Source organism: Trichoderma virens (genome assembly GCF_000170995.1).
Source record: "Trichoderma virens Gv29-8 chromosome Unknown TRIVIscaffold_86, whole genome shotgun sequence".
Taxonomy (NCBI): Eukaryota; Fungi; Ascomycota; class Sordariomycetes; order Hypocreales; family Hypocreaceae; genus Trichoderma; species Trichoderma virens.
This window is the reverse complement of record NW_014013663.1, coordinates 933,480-954,274: the sequence shown is the minus strand read 5'-3', so window position 1 is coordinate 954,274 and position 20,795 is coordinate 933,480. Positions and strand designations below refer to the sequence as shown.

General features: G+C 52.5%; 5 protein-coding genes across 5 annotated transcripts; 3 read left to right on the top strand and 2 right to left on the bottom strand.

The window, feature by feature from the left end:
* Window positions 1–1,376: 1,376 nt before the first annotated feature.
* Window positions 1,377–3,410, top strand: TRIVIDRAFT_124726 (uncharacterized protein; the record flags this gene model as incomplete). Its single annotated transcript, XM_014097279.2, has 3 exons — window positions 1,377–1,771; window positions 1,842–2,807; window positions 2,942–3,410. 3 exons carry the CDS (start codon window positions 1,377–1,379, stop codon window positions 3,408–3,410), a joined length of 1,830 nt encoding a protein of 609 aa, XP_013952754.1.
* A 456-nt stretch (window positions 3,411–3,866) lies between these two features.
* On the bottom strand, window positions 3,867–4,582 carry TRIVIDRAFT_187106 (uncharacterized protein; the record flags this gene model as incomplete). Its single annotated transcript, XM_014097278.1, has 1 exon — window positions 3,867–4,582. One exon carries the CDS (start codon window positions 4,178–4,180, stop codon window positions 3,959–3,961), a length of 222 nt encoding a protein of 73 aa, XP_013952753.1.
* Window positions 3,867–11,099, top strand: TRIVIDRAFT_231685 (uncharacterized protein; the record flags this gene model as incomplete). Its single annotated transcript, XM_014097277.1, has 3 exons — window positions 3,867–4,596; window positions 9,568–9,800; window positions 9,908–11,099. 3 exons carry the CDS (start codon window positions 4,237–4,239, stop codon window positions 11,097–11,099), a joined length of 1,785 nt encoding a protein of 594 aa, XP_013952752.1.
* Window positions 11,100–16,268: 5,169 nt separating this feature from the next.
* Window positions 16,269–17,061, bottom strand: TRIVIDRAFT_50884 (uncharacterized protein; the record flags this gene model as incomplete). The annotated part of the gene is made up of 4 exons (XM_014097276.1): window positions 16,269–16,389; window positions 16,452–16,495; window positions 16,583–16,888; window positions 16,945–17,061. 4 exons carry the CDS (start codon window positions 17,059–17,061, stop codon window positions 16,269–16,271), a joined length of 588 nt encoding a protein of 195 aa, XP_013952751.1.
* Window positions 17,062–17,459: 398 nt separating this feature from the next.
* On the top strand, window positions 17,460–19,260 carry TRIVIDRAFT_59389 (uncharacterized protein; the record flags this gene model as incomplete). Its single annotated transcript, XM_014097275.1, has 4 exons — window positions 17,460–17,544; window positions 17,637–17,945; window positions 18,014–19,020; window positions 19,138–19,260. 4 exons carry the CDS (start codon window positions 17,460–17,462, stop codon window positions 19,258–19,260), a joined length of 1,524 nt encoding a protein of 507 aa, XP_013952750.1.
* Between the last annotated feature and the right edge of the window lie 1,535 nt (window positions 19,261–20,795).

Sequence of the window (20,795 nt, the reverse complement as noted above, 5' to 3'; positions counted from 1 at the left end):
CCCAGGTCGAAGGACCATAAGGCACTAAGACAGGGCTGCCCACGCGCATCCCGTTCTGCTACTTGGCTTGTACGACGGTGCTAGAGCAGCCGCACCCGAGCACCGTTGACTCTCAAGTCTTTCTTGTACCTGTATGTACACCTGGGGAGGGGCTCGCAGTCCAACGCACCTCTCAAGTCAACCGATCCTCTGGGAACGCTCTTCGCTCGGCTTCTACTTCTGCTTCTACTACTAGCACTTCTGCATCGTCTCTTGGCCCCTGTTGCTGGTACACTTGCAAAGTCCTCAAGGGAACAGAAGCATGGATACGCCCCTCCCCCTCCCTTCGACTACTCCGCTCTGCTCCAATAAGGCTGGTGCTTCTCGCTCTCTGGCCGGCCTTTGCTTGGTATCAAGGGGACTATGGTAAGAGCCGTTACGACCATCAACGGCTGGCTGCCTTGTCGGTGTGCCTTTGCGTTGCCATCGGCCTCGTCGTGTCAACCCCAGCGCTGGGGGAAACGGGAACAAATAGCAAGATAGGGAGGCGAGAGGGTCAAGGAAAAAAGATAGGCTACTTTTGGACACAAGAAACAAACATGGCCCCTCCAACGCACGGCGCCCCTCGTCCAACCACGTCCCTGGTTCTCCTCTGGCCAAACGACCACCCGCGCACTAACAGGATTGGCACTTGTTGGAGGCCATCTCAATGCTGGTCGCCTATCTGCACGCCCCTGGCCGTGCTCGCCTTTCTACCCACACACCCTGCTCTCTGTCTCTCTGGCTGGGCCGAGCAGCGCAGCGGAGTCCAAGCTTGATATTTCTCTTTTGGTTTCCCGCCTCTCGCCCCTACATTAAAGGTCGTCCTAACCTCCCACTTGTTATAATTCGAGGGCATCCCATGTCTTTGGTCCCCTCGACTTGCCTCTAGTGGCTTCGTGTATCATTCTTCCAATCCTCGTTCTCCAATCCTATTCGCCTTTACACGTTTGCCTCTTTGTCTGTTCCTGTTTTTGGGCAGCCCTGTTCAGCTACCATCTCAAACCACACCTAGGCACGCACTGCCTCGGAGCATCTTTGCGGCCCATAGAGCTGGACCTGGAAGACGCAAAAAAAACTCCGAATCCATTGCCACCTACGCATTTCTTCCCTGCTTCGCCTACGCGACACGTACGACGGATCCCGTTGCCGCGGCTGAAGCAGTAGATTTGCCATTTCACTGGCGCATTGACTCCTGTCAGCTACAATTCGTTTCCATGACTCGAATGGGCGTGTAACGGCAAACACCTTTTGCTCACATATTCCACACCAAAGGCCCACCTCGGCCTTTGCTTTCTTCTCTCGACATCTCTTCCCGAACTTGAAAAGCCTCTCAACTCCCACCTCAACTCACAACAATGGCCTTTCCTCCGCAATATAGAGAGGTCCCTGCTCCTCTCCCAAGCATCGTCGTGCCTGGAAACGGAGCCAATCGATACAGAGACCAAGGCATTCCCTTCTCAAGAAGTCCGGCAATGGCCATTCCTGGTATCGAAACGCGGGACGACGTGCCTCCTCCTCTGCCTCCCCCACGAACCCTTCCCTTTGGCGACGCACCTACCCAGTTCCGGGACGACTTCAAGGACAAGAGAGACTACTCTCGCGGCTCTTCCTTTGCCAGTCGCTCCTCCTTTGCGAGCGGCTACGGCAGCATGAGCCCCTGCCACATGGATGATCGACCTGGCTACAAGAGAAGGGAAACTGGAAGCATTACCAGCGATGAGGGCTATGCGAGCTATGCTTCCACGGACAGGTGGGAACTTGAATACCTGCGCAAGTCTGGCGGATACCTTTTGAAAAAACTAACATGTTGAGAATGGCAGGTCCCGCGATTCCCTCTCCAACGAACCCTTTTGGCTTCACCACAACAAGTTCCAATTCCAATCGGCAGCCGAGCTTCACGGCGACAGCGCGAAGAAGATGCTGACTCCCATTCGGACGCTGGACAGATCACCCCCGCGCTCGCTTCTTAGCGGTCCCATGAGCGACCTCTCACGAGGACTGCAGAACGACCGGTTTGCTCCCAGCTTGCCCAACATGCCCATCCAACTCCCCATCCACAGCCGCGCGCCCTTTGAATCACAACCCCGAGACTCACCCACCTTTTCGGCCGTCTCCCCCAACTCAACGCCCTTCCACCGATCCCCAATTGACCACCGCTCTCCTTATGACAGCTCAGAACCAGACCGCTCGCCACGAGGCAGGTCAAGACGGAACAACAGCGACGATGCCACTTCCACCCAGGGCAGCTTTGCTGACGACATGGAGATTGATGAGACATCGTCGCTTAAGAGACTTCACATTGAGGATGTGTACGCAGGTGCGGGTGCGGGTCAGAAGCGCCGTGCCGCCAGCCCTGCATCGGATGATCTTGGCCTTCACATGATGTCTGGCCAAGGCGCATCCCGCGGCTCTCCCACTCCTCGTCTGTCCTCCGGCCCCCAATCCGCAACGTCAATGCTGAGCAGCGCCTCTTCGCGATCCAACTTCTTCATCTCTATCCCGCCGGCCACTAGCTCATATGGCCACCGCTCACCCGGTGGGGTCTCACCAGGGGCCCTCTCTCCCACCTCATGCACTTCTCCATACAACACGCCCGCATCCTTGAACCCAAGCCCCAAGACCTCAGTTGCCAGCAGAGCGCCTATGCATTCGCGAACCGCGTCTGGCGCCAGTCCGCGGAAGCTTCCCGACATGCAAAAGTCCAACAGCACAAAGTTCCAAGGATTCTACATGTGCGAATGCTGTCCCAAAAAGCCCAAGAAGTTTGAGACAGCCGAGGAGCTGAGGTACGTAAACAATACGCTAAGTTTTCTTTTTTTATATGCCCCCCACCAAAGGCCTTTTTTGGGGGGGTCGAATTTCCTTTTATAAGCTGTCTTGTTATGTCTATCATTCCCATGCGCTGACTCAACCTCTTTAGTGCTCACGAAGCCGAGAAGCAGTATGAGTGCAGCTTCTGTGGCAACCGCTTCAAGAACAAGAATGAGGCCGAGCGACACCAGAACTCTCTTCATGTGCGCCGTCATTCATGGTCGTGCTCCGCGTTGTCGGGCTACAATCGGGCGTTCCACGAGTCGACAACGCATCCCGGCGAGGCCGATGCGTGTGGTTACTGTGGGGATGAGTTCCCTCGATCGGGACTTGGAGCGAGGGCCGGCTTACTCAACGGTGGTATCCAGGCAAGACACGCTACTGACCAGGACTGGGAGGAGCGGATCCGACACCTTCAAGAGGTGCACAAGTTCCGAGAGTGCAACTCGTCCAAGAAGTTCTACAGGGCCGACCACTTCCGGCAGCATCTCAAGCACAGTCACGCAGGCACGAGCGGCAAGTGGACTAACATGCTGGAGAACGCCTGTCTGATGGAGGAGGACCCTTCGCCGAGGTGAAAACCTGGCTCTCGACGGCTGCGTTTGAAGCGCAGCTCTCATGACGATTTACTTAACGAAATACTTATACATAAAGCTCTTCTTGTTTCTTTAAGAAGACGGCATAGCCACACAGTTTTTTTCTCTTTATTTTTTTGTTGAACAAAAGGAATACCCGCTCCGGAAGGCGATATAGTGGAGCTCTGCATTGCATTTGACAGTCAAAATAAATATTTTTTCGCATTGGCCGAGGCTTTTTTTTCTCCTTCTCTTCCGTTTCCTTTCGTTGATAACGAACGACTTTACGACAATCAATTGATTCATAACTGGGCGCTTGGGTGTCATCAAATCAGGAAAAATAAAACAGTGTACACACACGCGCGCACAAAAAAAAAGGGAGCACGCAAATATCTTGTGGGCTCAACATTGGGAGGAAATCGTGTGAGATTTTCCGCAAGTGAAATACGACCGGGGTATATCATGATTGCTGGATACGATGTCGCCACTCTTGGACACATGGTCTTAGCCCGCCGATGGAGGTAGGGTGATTCCGAAAAGCAAATGCAAACTCACCGGGTGCTTTGTGTGCCCTTGAGAGTAATATGGTGAAAATGCATTGGTGCCAGCCTAACAACGGTCTTGGGGAGGAGGAGGTTGAGCCGAAGATGCCATTGGACATTTGCAACGCAGGTCAGGCTGACAAAACCACGGCACGCAGCTGGGCTTGCAGAGAATCCTAGGTAGAGCATCCTCCCCCCCGGCTGATTCCTTGACGGGTGAGACATGCGCATGCTTCTGTTGCGCCTGTGCGGCCGAATTCGGCGAAGAGAGGGAGAGGCAGCTCCCCATGTCAGCCGCTAAGACGGGCTCACACAGGATTCAGGATCTTCTTCTCCCGGTCTCTCATCGCAGGGCTGCCCTTTTCTCTGATGGTGCAAGCACGAGAGTACCACTGCCCAATTCCAGGCTAGCTGAATCTCGGAAGGCTTCCCCAGGCAACCCGCGTCTGCTATGTACCATGTCTCGACAGACGTCGGTTTCTCTCTGTGCCGGCAGTCTAGATGAAGACGCTCTGCTTCGCGTCTCAATTGCCGTCTCAGCTGTGGGACTCGACATGACCATGTCCGGAAGCGAATTGCAGCAGAGAAACGACGACAGCGACTGGCCTGTTGCGAAGGAAGGATTACTGACGCAATCGACGTCGCCTGTGTCTGGAGGAAAAGGAAATCCGTAGATGCGCAGATTGCCGCAGTGCTGCAGAGGACTAAGCAAAGCAGCCCATGGCCGTGGGAGCCCGTCGCAAACCATTCCCGTGCGGAATTTCAGACTAGGTTGGGCCGTACGCAAGTGGCTGACGATGGACGGGCTCTGGTTGGGCTGAAGCGTGAGACCCTGGTCCCAGATACATGGCACGGGCTGGCCCAAGCCCTACCCTCCTCGGCCTAGATGGGAGGGACAGCAGATGCTCAGCCAGCCGTCGTGTGACGGCGCCAGCGAACGAGACATGGGACGCCATTGGCAAGATCAGACCGGAACAGCTGACATACAGATGCCCTCTGGACGGGTTTCTGGCATGGGAAGCCGCCTGAAAGTGGTGCCACCCATGCGCGAGAAAGATGTTTCATTCCTTGCCTCGTCTTTGAGATGACTTCTGCTACGAGTACGGCCTTGATGCCATGGGCGTGTATGACAAAGGATGACGAGGTTTCATCAAGAGCTATTACGGGCCCACTAGGCTTTGAGAAGAGGAGGATCCGGCGAAAAAGGGAAGACGGCGAGGCAGACAAAACGCCGAAAAGGGGTGAGGCTAGACATGTAGAAAAGTGATTTAAAGACAAGCCTTGGAAATGGGTTCAAGGCACAAATTTTTAAAAATTTCAAAAGGGAAATAAATGGCAATACTACTACGATTCATCCAAAAGTCTCTCATACTGTGATGTTCAACCCGGCAGGATTCAACGCACGAAAAGCACGCGCGCATAAGCTGGCTCCAAATTTATGCATACTTGGACCAAAACTGACATGGCCGAGTCGCACATACTTGTGCTGTACTACAAAGTGTCTTACTCTTGCCTGCTACGAGTCGTGCTGCCGGTCAGTAGCCCAGGATATCACCTTGTCGCAGGTATGGATGGAGATGGAGTGCAGATGCTGCTGGCATGTCTACGAGTATTACTCCGTACAGCAAGTACCAGCCTGAGTATATAGTACGAGTACTCGTACAGGACTAGGTGAGTATGCATGTAACCAATGAAGCTTGGGTGGATCCAGGCGGTTTGCCGATGCTTGGTGTGTGCAGTACGGCATCTGAGCAGCTGAGGTAACGGATGACAAGATGACGGACGGAGAGACGCTACTTCACTTCGGTGTTGGTGCGGAGTGCGGGAATATGAACGATGGCTTACTACTATGTACGTAGTCGTGCTTGTAGTACAGCAAGTACGAGTAGAATAGGCATGGCCTTATTTTGGTCTGCTTTTTTTTTAGTTGTTGTTTCCTCCATGGAGCTGAGTATAGCGTCGAGGAGAAAGTGGATGCGTGATGACGAGATGAAACCCTCCCCAAGATGGAAACATGCCAAAAACGAAAATACATATGGTAAGCAGAGAACAGAGGCGAGACAGAAGCAGAGATAAAAAGAGAGCAGAGAGTGAGAGGGCACGGGCCCTTTTTGTTTGTGGCCGGGGAGGGTCCCCCATGTAGAGTAGCTGAGAAAGGAAATTCCGCGAGGGAGCTGCCCTTCAAGGAAGATTTGGGGGTAGTTAGGTTCTTTTTTTGTTTTTTGTTTTGCAGTGTGAGGGACGGAAGACGGAATTTACCGGCTTTGTCTTTGTTGTTTCTGCTTTTGGGCTGCTTTTTGTAAGTGAGCGGGCGCTTACATGGAGTTTTGAGAGATGGGGGGGTTTTTTCGAGGCTTGATTCCGGTTTGATTTGCTACGTGGTTTGCACGGGCGATTTCTCTTGTTTCTCCTCCCATGAAGAGCGTCTGCCAAGTTCAAACGGCGCGAAACTTGGCTTCAACGAGCAGCCGATGCTTGATTTGCTGCTGACCTGCACTGACCTGAGTCCCATGCAAGATGAGGATGGCCGAAAAGAGAATTCCCGTATACGGAAATTAGTGGCGCTGGAAAATATCCACGTCCCCAGTACCAGTCCAGCTGCTGCTCATTGGCCCGCTGGACAGGGTACAGGGTACAAGGGACTAACGGAGCTGACAACTGGAGTGCTGTTCTAGCTTCCGGGAGTTCGAGAGCGTTCAGTGACTGTGATGAATGACTTGAATTGCATGGAGGTTTGACGCCGCAAGGGGGGGGGGTTGTCTGGAGTAATCCTGGAGTAATTGTTGTTTGTGTGGCTGATGGAAATAGGAAAGTGGACAAAGTCAGAGGAGGCTATAAAACCAAGCATAAACTTTGCTTGAACGAGTAAGATTTACGAGTAAGCAAACAATGAATCAAGTAATGGTAATGGTAAAGGTAATGGTAATGGTAAAGGTAATGGTAATGGTAATACGCCCCCAGAATAGCCCAGTGGTTTGCCCAGCAGATCCCCCGGCGTGTGAAGATCTTTTGGGCCTATTTTCTTAGAGTTTGCAGCTGCTAAAATCCTCGTAGTGGCTATTAGTTTTCGCAAAGTACCCAAGTCTATCGCCTGGGCATTTTACTAGTTCGCCCTGTTTTCCCGGGGGAAAATCAATGTTTATTAGGGTGCTTACCTACTTTGTACGTTATATCATCCTCTTCCATGCCCGCTGACCTTTTGTTGCCAAGAATGCCACTGGTGCCCATCAAAACCCATCCGATCGGCCGCCTAATTGCGTAACATGTGTCATGGAAGGCGCGAGGAGTTATAGTTTCAGCCAGGCGGTCTGTCCAATGAATATTCTCGGCAGCCTCCGTGAGCTGTAGCCGTGCAGCTGGGGTAATAAGGCGAGGAGGAGGCTAAAGGGCCGTTGTTCACTATTAGAGTTGCCTATACAATAGTGTCGGTAGTTTGGTTCGGGGGCGTGGACTTGGCATTGTTTTGCTTACGGGGCTGGGCGCCTACCGATTTCCTACGGGGTTGGCCACTTTGACTGTAATCGTTGAGTGTATTGTTGGTAGTTTGGTATGTTGCTTTAGAACGGAGCTTGGCGCCCACCGATTGCCTGCGGAGTTGGCCACGATACGCCATACACGCTATACACCATACGAAGCATCCGTATTGACGATACTGATACGACGAGCAACTAACGACGCCCTTTTTTATGGTTAAAAATGTGTTTAGTAAACAGGAGACCGGCTGTTCCGCCGTTATTTTATGGATATGCATCGGAGATAAAAAACGAGAGTCAAGACCGGGACCCGCATAAGCGAGGACAAAATGAAGACAGCAATTCGTGTTGCCTTTAGTCTTCTTCGTGTTTCGTGTTTCGTTTTTCTTTTTTTCAACTTACTTGCTAAGGCCAGGTTTTGTTCAACTAACGATGGACGGGGGTCTTGACAAAGCAACTACAAAGCACTACTAGGAAATATATGGAACGGATTCTACGGCTGAGGAGCATCCGAATGAAAGAAAAGAAAAAAAAAAAACAAGTAGGTGTTTTTGCCAAGTGATCGGAGAAAGGGGGCGTGAAGCACGCCAAGAGAGCCCCAAAAGAAACCAAAGGGTCCAAGCACCAACGTCTACCTAGTAGAGCTCGAACGATTTACCCGGTTAGGAATTTGTAGGCCCCTTGCCTGGGAATTTGCCTTATTGTACTCCGTACTATGGCTTGTGCATCTTGACACCCCCTCCCTCGTTTCCTTGGTGTTGCGATTTCATCTGTGCGTGCCGGCAGGCGTCTGGGTTGGTGCATGTGTGTAACAAAGTGTAATGTAGTGCAATTCGAGGCCAAGGCGCTTACAGAGCCGGTGCTTGGACGGCGTGATGCGTATCGAGTTGCATTGAGGATGGAGCTGTGTGAGAGTTGTTTGCTAAATATAGAGAGAGAGAGGGCTGTATGATGCTGTCGTACTGCATTAGCCATGAGGAGGTACGCATGTACTTTCTTTCTACCGGCATATTAGATCAATGTCAATATTATTTATTCACAGAGCTTCTCCCCTAGGATAGTAATACTATAGCAACTTATTCCCCCTTGTCAACTGAACTTCTTCAGGGCACGCGAGCAAAAGGGCGTGGTCCAAGTGGGATGCAATTATACTATCGCTGAAAGATTCCACAGCTTGGATTTCGAGTATGTAATTGGAGGGGCGTGTGAGATGCTCTAGTGGCTTGGCTTGCAATGGAACCCCCTGCAATTATTGATTTGCTTGCAGGCCATCAATTGCAATTCTTCTAGATGCTGGTGCTTGTATGTGCTTGTATTTTCTTGTACCGCCGGTTCCAGAGGATGACGGGGCGAGTCGCTTCAAGAGCCGGATTGTGCTAGTGTATGAGCAAGAGGGTGTGTAAGAAGAGAGAGAGAGAGAGACAGATGGTTATCGCCCCTAACCTGGACCAAGTACTCTATATTGCACAAAAGTGCTGGTGAAACCACAGTGGACGGGTGGCGACAGAGCGCTGTAGCGCCTGTGCGCGGGTGCTGCTACAGGGCATTTGGAGGGGGAGTTGCAGTGGCCTCCAGCGGGAAATGGGGGGATGACAGTGCTGCAATATCTCCATACAATATGGAGGTCCATGCTACTGGCTATAGGTACATACTCTGCTGTGGGCGAGGCTGAGCAGCCCTGCTATAAGGCTGAGGAGCAGCAGCGTATCTGCACCAAGTACGGAGTACCTCCAGCAGAGGAGGGGTTATTGTGGCGGTGCAGCTTTTCACAGTGTGGCGGTGCAGACAGACACACAGAAAAGTTGAAACTCTAGGCTACAGCAGCTCGCTTTGCTGTATCGTATTGTATTGCTGCCTCATTTCATGAACTGAACCAAACAGACGAACACGCAGATTCAAACGTATTCAACACGATTTCCCGCTGTTCTTGCATCTCATACATTGACGTCTGTTGATTCCAGCTCTGCCCTTTGCTCGGCTAAGCTCTGACAGATAGCGGTTGGAGCAGCAGAGTTTTCCCCTCTTGCATCAACCATTTGGACAGAAGCATAGAAACCATACAACCAGCACGGACAAACACCTCCATTCAACAAGAATCAGCTCTCATCTCATCTCATCTCATCTCATCTCTACCCATCCATCCAGAACCTCAAATCTCCAAGCAACTCTCAGGCTGCAAACCGCCTGTCATTCTCACCCATCGTGGCCTCGCCTTCAGATAAACCGGCCCCGCTGCCGGCAGACGTCCCCCCTGTCGAGGGCCAGAGGGAGCAGCTTGGCCACCAGCTCGAGCTGGCGGAGCACAAAGCCCTGGAGATGAGCATCGTCGAAATGGCATTGAGCACGGTCGAGGGCGTGCCCAATCTCTATGTTGGAGGGTAAGATGTTCATATACAAGCGTATATATATACATGTATATACACTACACTCACTCTCACCTATATATTCCTACATCATAGTTCATCACAGCTAACCAGAGCAAAAGTCTATGGGCCCTCCGCCGCTCTCAGTCCCTCTTGGACCGCAAAATCACCCACGTCCTCTCCCTCGTCTCCTTCAACCCGGCCAATCTCAAAAACTTCAAGGACGAGCCCTTCTCCGAGTACGGCAAGCCCTTCAAGCACCTCCTCATCGACATTGACGACGTCGAGGACGAAGACCTCCTCATTGAGCTGCCCAAGGCCGTCAAGTTCATCGACGAGGGCCTCCGCAGCCGGAGAAGTCAGCACCAGAGCTCCGGCAGCGATGTCGCCACGGCAGAGAAGGCGGTTGAGCGCATTAGCCTAGACGGTAGCAGCAGCAGCAGCAGCAGCAGTATCAAGGACGTCTCCAAAGAGGCAGCCTCAGACCCCCCCTCGCACAGGCAGCCTCGACGCGGCGGCGTCTTTATCCACTGCGCCGCCGGGAAATCTCGCTCCATCTCCGCCCTCATCGCATTCCTCCTCTGGCGGTACCCAGACCGCTTCACCGGCCCCGCCGGCGCGCAGCTTGCCTCGTCTCTTCACGGCCCCGAAATCGACGAGTCCGTCGCCGAGCCCGTCCGTGCGGCGCTCGCCCTCATCAAGCAGACGCGGCCCCTTGCCGAACCCAACCCGGGCTTCATGGAACAGCTCGACCTCTGGTGGCAGATGGGCTGCCCTGCCGATGGCGACATCGAGACCCAGCCCATCTACCAGCGCTGGCTGTATCAGCGCGCCGCCAGGGAGAGCATCGCCGTGGGACAGGCGCCCTCGCAGCTCTGGTTCGAGGACGAGGCGGCAACCCAGGCAAACCCGCCAGCGTCGCCGACATCATCGTCTTCGGCCCCCACGCCGGACAGGAAGCTCCGGTGCAAAAAGTGCCGCCGCATCCTGGCCACGGCGCCCTTCATCGTGCCGCACAAGCCCAAGGACGATGCCGCCGCCGCCGCCGCCGCAGCGCCATGCCAGCACTTCTTCATCGAGCCCCTCAGCTGGATGCGCGCCGAGCTGGAAAAGGGCGAGCTGAGCGGCCGGCTGTCGTGCCCAAACACAAAGTGCGGTGCCGGCGTGGGGCGGTACGACTGGAAGGGCTTCCCGTGCTCGTGCGGCTCGCGTGAAGATCCGGCCTTTTCGCTGCAGAAGGCGAGGGTCGATGAGGAGCTGTCCAGGGCTGCCCTGCGGATGCCTCCTGGCCGAGGCGGCAACGGGAATCTGTGATTAGGAAACCAGACAGCAAGCAACCAGCATCGGGCAACGGGATCATCGTCAGGGGGCGGCCGTCCGGAGCGGTGATTACTATCTCCTCCAGTCATCTCCGTTTTGCCAATCTCCCTCTCTCTTCTCCCTTCCTGGCTCTTGGCTCGAGCATCCTCTTAACCTCCGATATGTCCTGCATCACCATGTCCCTTGATCATACTATACTGTATACTATATTTTCCCGTAGCATAAAACCGGCCCCTGGTTCCGTAGAATAAACAATAGCGTTGCCCTGTCGCCTGCCTCGCCTACTTCGTCTACAATTTATTTCTTTAATTAAAAATCACTCTGACATGAACATGGTACTTGGAAAACGAAAAGCCGTGAAAACATCACAGCACTTGTACGCATTGGGGTGCCAAGACGTCAAACTTCTAGGCTATTGCTTACAAGGGGTCCATCATCAGACGATGTGATTACAATATCCAAAGTGGCTCGATGGAGTAGGAAGCAGAAAGCAGCCGAAGCAGAAAACCGAAAAAGAAAAAAAGAGGCCAGAAGCAAAAAGACGTCAGTATGACCAAAAAAATGTCAGTAATTCTCCGGCAAATCAACCAGATTAGAAGCTGACAAGATGAGTGGCCCGCGTCAGCAATTGACGTTTCCCCTCGCCCGCATCGCATCACCGTTGCAAGTTCGACGGGGCGTGGCGGCAGAGCTGCAATAGCCCTATCCCCTTTCCAGCAGGGCACGAGCGAGGCTATCATGATGGCTCATACCTTGTCGCCCATGCAAAATGCACGGAACTAGCCCCTCCCCAAGTCACGGAGCCTTATGAGACAGCAAGGCCTATTAAAAAGTCTCCGGCAATGCGGGCGTGATATTCCGTCGGCCGCCCTCCGGCCTTTTGGACCTCGTGTCTGCAACTTCGCCCTACGACAGTACACGATGTCAGGAATGTGAGAGTCAGAACCCGGCCCGCCAGCGGTCCGATCGGGCCCGACTTCCGGCCAAAAGGGCACCAGTTTTTGATGGGCTCAGCCCCTCCCTCCCTCCGGAGCTGGAAGAAGGAAATTCGAGGGCACCAGTGGGATAGCGTTGTTGAAATACGCGAGCTTTTTGCCTGCACAGCCCAGTGGGAGCTGATGCCATGCTTACTCAAGTGCCGTCCTTTGGCTTCTTTCAGCCGCCACATCAGACCTAAAAGGCTCGGCCGTGGAGCTATCCGGCTGTCGCTTCAATCGCAATAGTCCCGAGTCCACCAATCGGCCATTGTCTGGTGCCAAGCAATTGTTGCCCAGCCAGCTCTCACCGGAACGAGATGAGGATGAGAAAACAAGAAACGAGGCTGTCCGAACTTGACCGACACGACACGACTTGGCATTTGTAACGAACACAAGAAGGAAAAACAAAGAACCAACACCTAGTACTCATGGTCTGTTAGCGTAGCGTCCAATAGTTTGGCTTCTCTTGAACGCTGATGCGCAACCCGGATAGGTGCAACTGGGTCTTTTGCCTTGATCCCCACTCCTGACGACTGGGTCTCATTTGTCCTGCTTATCAGCCCCCCTAGGCTTTCGATCTTCCTATCGCTGTCCTCCATATACGAGTGCTCGTACACACACGCGCACGCTGTCTTTGCTGGTCTGGAACCGGAATTGCGAAATTACCATATGACTCGCGCCAGGCAACAGAATAAAAAAAAAAAAAAAAAAAGAGCTCGATGCGTGATTGGGTGTGAAGCTAAAGCACGCAACAAGCGCCAGTGCCACGCTTGTTTGATAATCCTGTCGGAAGCACCGTGTCCCGGGCGAATATGGCTCCTGGAGCCGTGAGATTATCATCCCAACTCTCTCATCTCTGGTCTTGCTTCTCGCTTCCTTCTTTCCTCATCATTGCCAGGCCCACGATGCAGCTCCGAAAAATGTGCCGTCAAGTCCTAGCACCAAGTAGGGTTTCTCCCCCAGAACTCCAACCCGCCAGCACGCACCCCTCCGTTGACAATATAGCAATGGCAACGATAGTACTCTTCGGAGTCGGCTTGAATTTTTCCAGACACCCTTGAGCTAGTCTTGATCCTTGTCTCTTCTTCTAGAAACTTTCTCTTTTGCCTGCTTATTCTCTCATGGTCGCTTAGTTGAACCTGGCCTAACAGCAAGCCCTTCTTGCGCCAGCTTATTACCTAAACGACCCAAACCCATTCTCGCCTTGGAGGCGTCTTACAAAGCCACCAGGATCCGATGAAACCACGCAGTTGGGATCGTCGGTGACCCCGGAGGGCCGAAGGGGGTGTGTGCGTGTGTGTGTTCCATCCGCCATGCAGCGCGGGCAATTAGGCCTGTTTCCCTCCCCCATGAAATCTCGATCTTCTGGGCGAGGTGCATTGCATTGCTGGACGATGGCCCGAAAGGATAAACCTAGAGGCACAGTATCCGTTTTAGCATCTTTTTGCGATCGATCCCAAGGCCCTTTGTCGCCTGACCTGCTGGCGTAAGCAACTTGAATTTCAAATTTCAACGGGGGGCCTAGGTAGTCAAGTCAAGTCCAACTGAATCCAGGGGGTAGGTTGGCCCAGCTCGTAGGGATCTGTTTGATCCCAAAGAGGAAAAAAACTCAGAGACAACAAGAGGAGATCCCCTTTGCAGAGGTTCAAGTCTGTCTTGTTTCCATCGTTGCCTGCATGAAACTAGTAATACTTGCGAGCTTCAAGGCTGGAACCCACCGCAACCCCGGGACATATCTTCGTCTCCATCTCCTAGATGGAAAATTAGCCGACCGATAAATGGCCGCTCAAGGTTTCTCCTTTCAGGGCCTTTTCAATAAAGCACCGAATCGTCTGCCATCGATGACAGCTCGGACTTTGTTATGGGGACAAAAGCTGCACCTCCACAAGGTCACGTCTTCACGCCCGTCCATCAGAACGGCATTGACGCCTCCCCGGCACACAGAGGCTGGCCATAGGCCAAGCACGGGCCTCGCAGGGCGTGAATCTCTGCAGACCCTTTCCCCCATGGCCATCTCCTCTGATGCTTGAACCGCGTAACATATCCGTCGAGCTCAACCCACGGGCCAGCTAATCCATCCACCTCATTCTTACCAACCAAGTGGGTAAATTAGAAAAGGCACATGGAGGCACATGGCCCTTCCTGTATTTGAGCTTCTGTGCTCACTGCCGTTGACTGAACTGCCATGAGCTGGGCGGCGGTGATGGTAAGAGCCTTGTCAGGCGCCTGAAATCTGCGTCTTCTCAGGGATGCCGTACCTGTCGAGCTGTGCTGTAGATGAAGGGCTCAAGGGTGAGAAAAAGAGGTCAAAGATTCTTGGTAATAAAGGCGACGTCCGATATGGAGGATAGCTACCCAGATATTGGTGATTGGCTAGTGAGGCGCTACAAGGCCCAAGTTGTAAATGGACAAAAGTTGCGACGGCATGCGCCAAGTCCCGCCACCAGATTGGCAGCCAATGGTTGAAACAGCCGCCGGAGTGCGGGACAACTGAAGGGCAGATCCCAAACCTCCCCAGAATACTGGGCTTTAGTGGTATCGTACTGTACTGCTAATGCTGCCATTAGCACCAGTGTATGCAGAGTCAGCCGGAAAGGGCATCGTCGATGTCTCCATGTCAGCATGCCAAGCAGGGTTACACAATGAGCATAGCTACCTGTCCACGGCAACGGGGGGTTTCAATTTCAGTCTGGCCTGGCTGCCGGGGGGGGAGGGTGTATGAAGTCTGATTGTGAGATGCGCTGACTGACTGACTGAGCTGGTGGATGTACAGCCAGGTATACTCGTACGGAACTGGGACCGGGCTCGCTCAGAGACATGTGCGGAAACAAGAGCTTTTGGAGGGATGCTAACAGCACTCCTCCGATGTTGTCTCCGCGGGCTGTAACCCGTACATCCATAAGCGAAGACCGACGGTAATGCGCATGGGCCAAGTACTATCTTACAAGCACTTTCGGTACTCATACCTGCGAGTCCTTTGAAGCCACTCCATGGTGGCTACGCCTCGTTGACCCGGTATTGATTGCCCTCTGAGCTTTGAAATTGACAGGTCGCAAAGCCCCTCTGGTGGGAATCGGGCACCGAGAGGCTTTAGAGTTTGCTTTCTGGTGGCCGACGGTCATATTCGGAGCTCCTGCAGCTCATTTTCCAACGCCCGCAGCCTCGCCTCGGAGCCTCTGCCCATAGAACGCCGATCGACTTCGCCTTGGACCGCACTGGAGATCAACAATCATATGATGCAGGAAAAGAAGAGCAACCCAGTGGACGACAGCGCACCACACCCCCCTCCTCTTCCTCTTTCTTTTTCTTCGGAATCTTGTCTTGTGGAGGGCGTGTAATTTCAGCCCTGGAACCACAGTGGCAGAAGATGCAGCTGGAGAGCTGTAGGGACACCGCAAGTGTAAGCACTAGCCAAGCTGCCACCATCATGTTGCTTTAGGGCTCCCCGTCTGTCACGAACTGCAGCTATGCGCTGTATTGCACAAGTAGTGCTATTCCGTAATACAGGTAAGCTTTCGGACGGATCGATCACCAGCTTCCGTAGTTAGCAAGGCTCCCGATTTGATAGTCGATGTCAGCGAGGCAACTGCAAACTCCGATTCGGGACCGAATCAATCACTCGTCATCATACTCTCCAGGTTTTACTGAACAAGAAACTTTTCATCAGCAGACTTGATGATTGGCTACCTCGTATTATTTGCGTTAAAATCTGTATTATTGGCCCTGTTGGAGTTGGAAATGAGATGCTGACAAAAATCTGCTCATCATGGCCTGTTTGCCCGCCCGTTTTAGGCCCAAAGCTGCCGCTAGAGCGGACAATTGAGCTATGTTTCAGCCATGCTGAACATATGACTTGACGAGGACGAATATTGCAACTGAGAGTAAAGATGATGTGACATGCTTAGAGTGATGAAGTCAAGATGCGGAGTAATAGTAATTTTGCGGACAAATGTACTAATCGTGTGCATATTAGTGGACCGAAAAGCGTCGGTGATACCGAATCTGGCTCTCTGCTATTGTCGCAACTCTCTTTTCTGTGTCCGCTCAGAGTGGTAAAGGGCGAATGACCTTTGGCAAGCCGTGCCGCAACGGTTTTTGACAATAAATTTGTCGTGACAAGCTTGGTCAGAGAAGCTGCAGGGAAAGATGATGAAAGGCGATGATCCGCTTCGGCCCGCGTCCTGGGTTACTTTCTCGGTGGCTCTGTTGGCACGGACGGGAAATAGTTGGGCTGAGATGCTCTCTCGCGGTCCCTTTTGGCGGCTTCGGCTTGGCGTTTACGCTGCAGACGCTGTTGATAGAAGGCACTGTAACAGGTATGAGTACGACATAACGGCAAGAGAAAGGAGCTCTTAGTCCAAATACACACCTCTTGAGTTCAAACACGCGCGGCTCGTCTTCCTCTTTCGGAGTCTCTGTACCATCCTTGTTCTGATATCTTGTCAGTACTCGCATGTCTTCTAGAGAACCATCCAGCACATTTATCCTGGCACAACTTACTGCTTCAGTCTCATCCTTGCTCTCCTTCTTTTCTTTGTCTTTGTCTTTGTCTTTGTCTTTGTCTTTGTCTTTGTCCTTGTCTCCATCCTTGTCTCCATCCTTGTCTCCATCCTTCTTGTCCTTGTCCTTGTCCTTCTCTTTCTCCTTTTCCTTCTTCTTGCGCTGCTTCTCTTGGTACTCCTTCATCAGCTTGTCCTTCTCCTCCGCCAATTCCTTCTCCCGCTTGGCCTTGATGGCATCCTCATCAATCTTGGGAGTGGCAAAGTTCCGATCCTTCAGGTGGACAGGGCAGACGTAGAAGAAGTCCTAGGCCAGCCGCGTTAGGCCATGTACCAGCCCGGGGATCTTGACTGAGTAGGTACCTTTTTGTCAGGCGTGATGAGCACAGATGAGCTGGGCTTGTAGCAAATGTCGCAGGCTTTGGCGGCAGACTCGGCAACCTTTCGGTGTGTGTACAGGTTGGGGAAAGGCGCCGCCATTGCCGCGTCTTGTCAGTTGCTCGTTCTCTTGTTTCTCTCGTCAATACGGTATGGCGATATCGATATTTGTATCATCAGTTGTTGCAGCTCATGGAGCAGTAGAATGAGCACCCGGGACGCTCACGGCCTTTGATACGGTAGATTTGATAGACACTTGTTTGCTTGTTTGCTGCCTGAGACTCAAGCACTCCCAAGAGCTGTAGCTATGGCGGGGGATGCTGGCTGTCGGATGACTAAGCGCCTGACGTCGCTGCAGCTGCAAAGTCGCGTCAGTGGGCAGTAATAATACTTAGCAGGTGCTCTGAAGCTGAAGCCTCAAACGCGACTTGTTTCTGCCATCGATTCTCCTCCATCGCAGCGTCTTTCCTCCTGGCCGTAAATCCCCTCGCTGCGCCACAATGGCCCAATCACTCAATTCGCAGCGAATCGACGCCATCTTCCAGTCTCGGCCTGACATCATTGCCAGGATCAACCAAGCTGCAGGTATGGATATCAATTGCTGGCCCAGAGCCAGAGCCAGAGCCAGAGCCAGAGCCAGACCCCAGCCCAAATCAAGCTGCTAACCAAGAGCCTAGACTCTGCTGGACGGATTGCCCTTTTCAATGATATTGCCGACCACGTCTACGAACGATTGCAAGAGAATGGCGAGCCAGCGCAGAAGCGGAGGAAAGTCGGCGCAGAGCAGGCAAATGGCAGCCCGAGCAGCCAGGTAGTGCTGTCGAATGCGGCAGACGAGGCCGTTCTCTTGGAAATCAAAGAGATTTCTGTGTCGGTTCCGCAGAGGAAAAAGCTCGAGATTTGCTTCACCTCGAATCACTTATATGCCAGAGCCCCTGGGACAACCGCTCCCCTCCAAGGCATCAGCTATGCGTGGAGAGATATTGGTATGTCTTCTCCCCTCAAGCTCCGAAAGACCGTCGAGAAGCCTCTTTCAAGCTGACAAAACCAACAGAGTATGCATTCTATCTTCCCGTACCCGACAAGGCACAGGTGCAATACAACTACATCATATTCCCCAAGGGAACTTGTTTACCGGCCAAGACAGGCGCTCCCCCGTCCGCTGAGCCATTTGTTTTCACTGTTCCCGTTACTGCCCCCAAGCAAGGAACTATTGGAGGATCGGAAGCAGGGGCCGCCGCAGCAGTATCAGACACATACAAGTCCCTGTTCCACTGGGCCCTGACCAAGCGATTACAGGCGGCCGGTAGTACCGTCAAGATTGTCTCTGCCGACCCAAACAAGTTCCGCAGCATGGTTCGCCAACCTCATCGACCCAACGAAACGGCAGTCCATGTCAGTGGCTTCAGGGGCTCCAAGGACGGCTATCTCTTCCTCCTCGAAAATGGCATCCTGTGGGGATTCAAGAAGCCGCTCATCTTCATCCCTACCAATCGCATTGCTGCAATCAGCTACACCAACATTCTTCAAATCACGTTCAACATGGTGGTTGAAATCTTCACTGAGGAGGATGGCAAGACGGAGGAACTGGAGTTTGGCATGCTGGACCAACAAAACTACGGCGGGATTGACGATTACATCAAGATGAATGGCCTCCAAGATAGGAGCATGGCTGAACAGAGGAAAGCGAAGCTGCAGCTGGCCGAAAACAAGGGTCCCAAGAAGAAGGATGGAGACGCAGCAAACGGCGATGCTGAGGCCGCCGAGGGAGAAGGAGATGGCATGACGGAGCTGGAACGCGCACAACTCGAGGCTGAGCAGCAGCTACAAGATGATGAGGACGAAGATGAAGAAGACTATGACCCGGGAAGTGAGGGCGATAGTGAGGGATCAGGTTCTAGCGATGATGACGACGATGACGACGATGACGATGACGATGACGAAGATGATGGCGAAGATGACGGCGAAGAGGAGGAAGGTGGAGAAGAAGAAGAAGAAGCAGAGGGCGAGCAGGAGGAGGAGGAGGAGGTCAAAGAAGAGCCGCCGAAGCCTGCTGCCCCAGTAAAGCAAGCAAAGCCAGCGCCTCGAGCCTCAAGGGCCGCAAAGCCCGCCGCAAAGCCCGCCACAAAGCCCGCTCCAAAGCCTGCCGCAAAGCCTGCCGCTAAGCCCGTCGCACAGCCAGCCAAGACCGAGACGCCCAGTGTTCCCGTTCGAACCGGCTGGGCAGCTTTCACGTCCAGACCAGCAGCCGACGTGGACATGGCTGAGGGCGATGACGAGAAGTTTGACGTGGTGGGATGATGAAAGCACATGCAGAGAACGTGTTTGTTTCTCTCACTTGCGTTTCGATGCCTTTGTGTGCATATTGTTATTTTGTTGGAGTTAAAAAGGCGCAATTAAGTTGCCAAGGTGATTTCTTACGTGGATCCAAACTTTCTCTCATACGTTTATATGGGCATATAAAAAGCTGGAATGCCATTGTTGACAGAATAAACTACTGAAATTCTCTTCAAATACACGTCTCTTTCACAATGGTGATGACACATGGCCGACTTGGGAATAATGAATCAGCTCGTAATTTATAACCATTACGCGCAGTGATTCTAATAACTCACTCTACTCAAAAACCTCAATCCAGACCACCAAATCCCACAAACCCAGTCTCTATGGCTTCCAGTTCCCAACTCCGTAACACTCCCACTCCCCAACACCACCCTTGAATGATACGAGTTGGCGCAAAACAAACAATATCCTGTCATAAAGCATTTAGGGCCATCCACAGCTCTAAAGATGCATGCATCTAACTACAGTTCACTTTGGTGGTAATCTCGGCATTTCTAAAGTTGACCCGCTGTCTTCCAGAGTTCTAGTTTGCGACATGTTTCCGGATGCTTTAGACCAAGCAGTGCCATAAAAACACTTGAGGAGAGAAGCTGATCGGATACAAACAAATTGCTCACAGTGGCACTTTCGCTATCAGAGCGGAACGTGAATCCTGGGGTTTGATGGTTTACTTGAGGATTCTCCATGGGGGACTGGCTTATGCGATTTAACAGCCCTTTTAAACTCCACCAACACATGATGAGACAATAAACGCCGTTTTTGCTCCATTAGGTCGAATTTTACCTCGTCAAGGCATTCGCGGAGACATTTCTGGGTATGGCATAGAAACTCATGTGCTGTTTTAAAGGTCTTGGAGCATTTGGGGCAGGGCTCGCGGCACTCGACATCTGCGTATCATGTTAGCAAAACTGAGGCAGCTCTTTGTGCCAGTGAACATGACCTACGTCGGGAGAAATGTTGCTGCACAGGCTCGGTTCTGTCCATGAAGAAAAGGCATTCTGTATGTGGACAGAGTCCTTCAAAACCCTTGTCTTGTAGCGACCTTTTTGATTGTTCCAATTCATCTTCTAGGTCTGTGCCTTGTGATAATAGCATGCTGGTACAATACAGAAAACATTGGAGGTTTTCCTGAACAATCGTCAGCTAACCATTGCGGTCAACTATATTGCCACAAAATACATGCCTGATTTAGACGGCTGCGAGCCTCCCGACCAACTCGAGACTTGGATATCCGGCCACGAGTTTGGAATTTGCTGTAGTTCATTGTGCTTCGTTTAATAGATGCTGATGGCTGCGGTCTCATATACGGGGAAATAACAGAGTATGGAGGAAGCAGAAATGAGAAATGAGAATCCCGAGCTATCGAGGACGAGGTCTCTCACGTAACACTTGCGATATGAGTATTTATATATAAGTAGTTGTTTCCTGAGTTTCTTGTTGAGCCATCGAACCTTACCGATCCATTGGGTGCGTACACGGAATCTCATGTACCT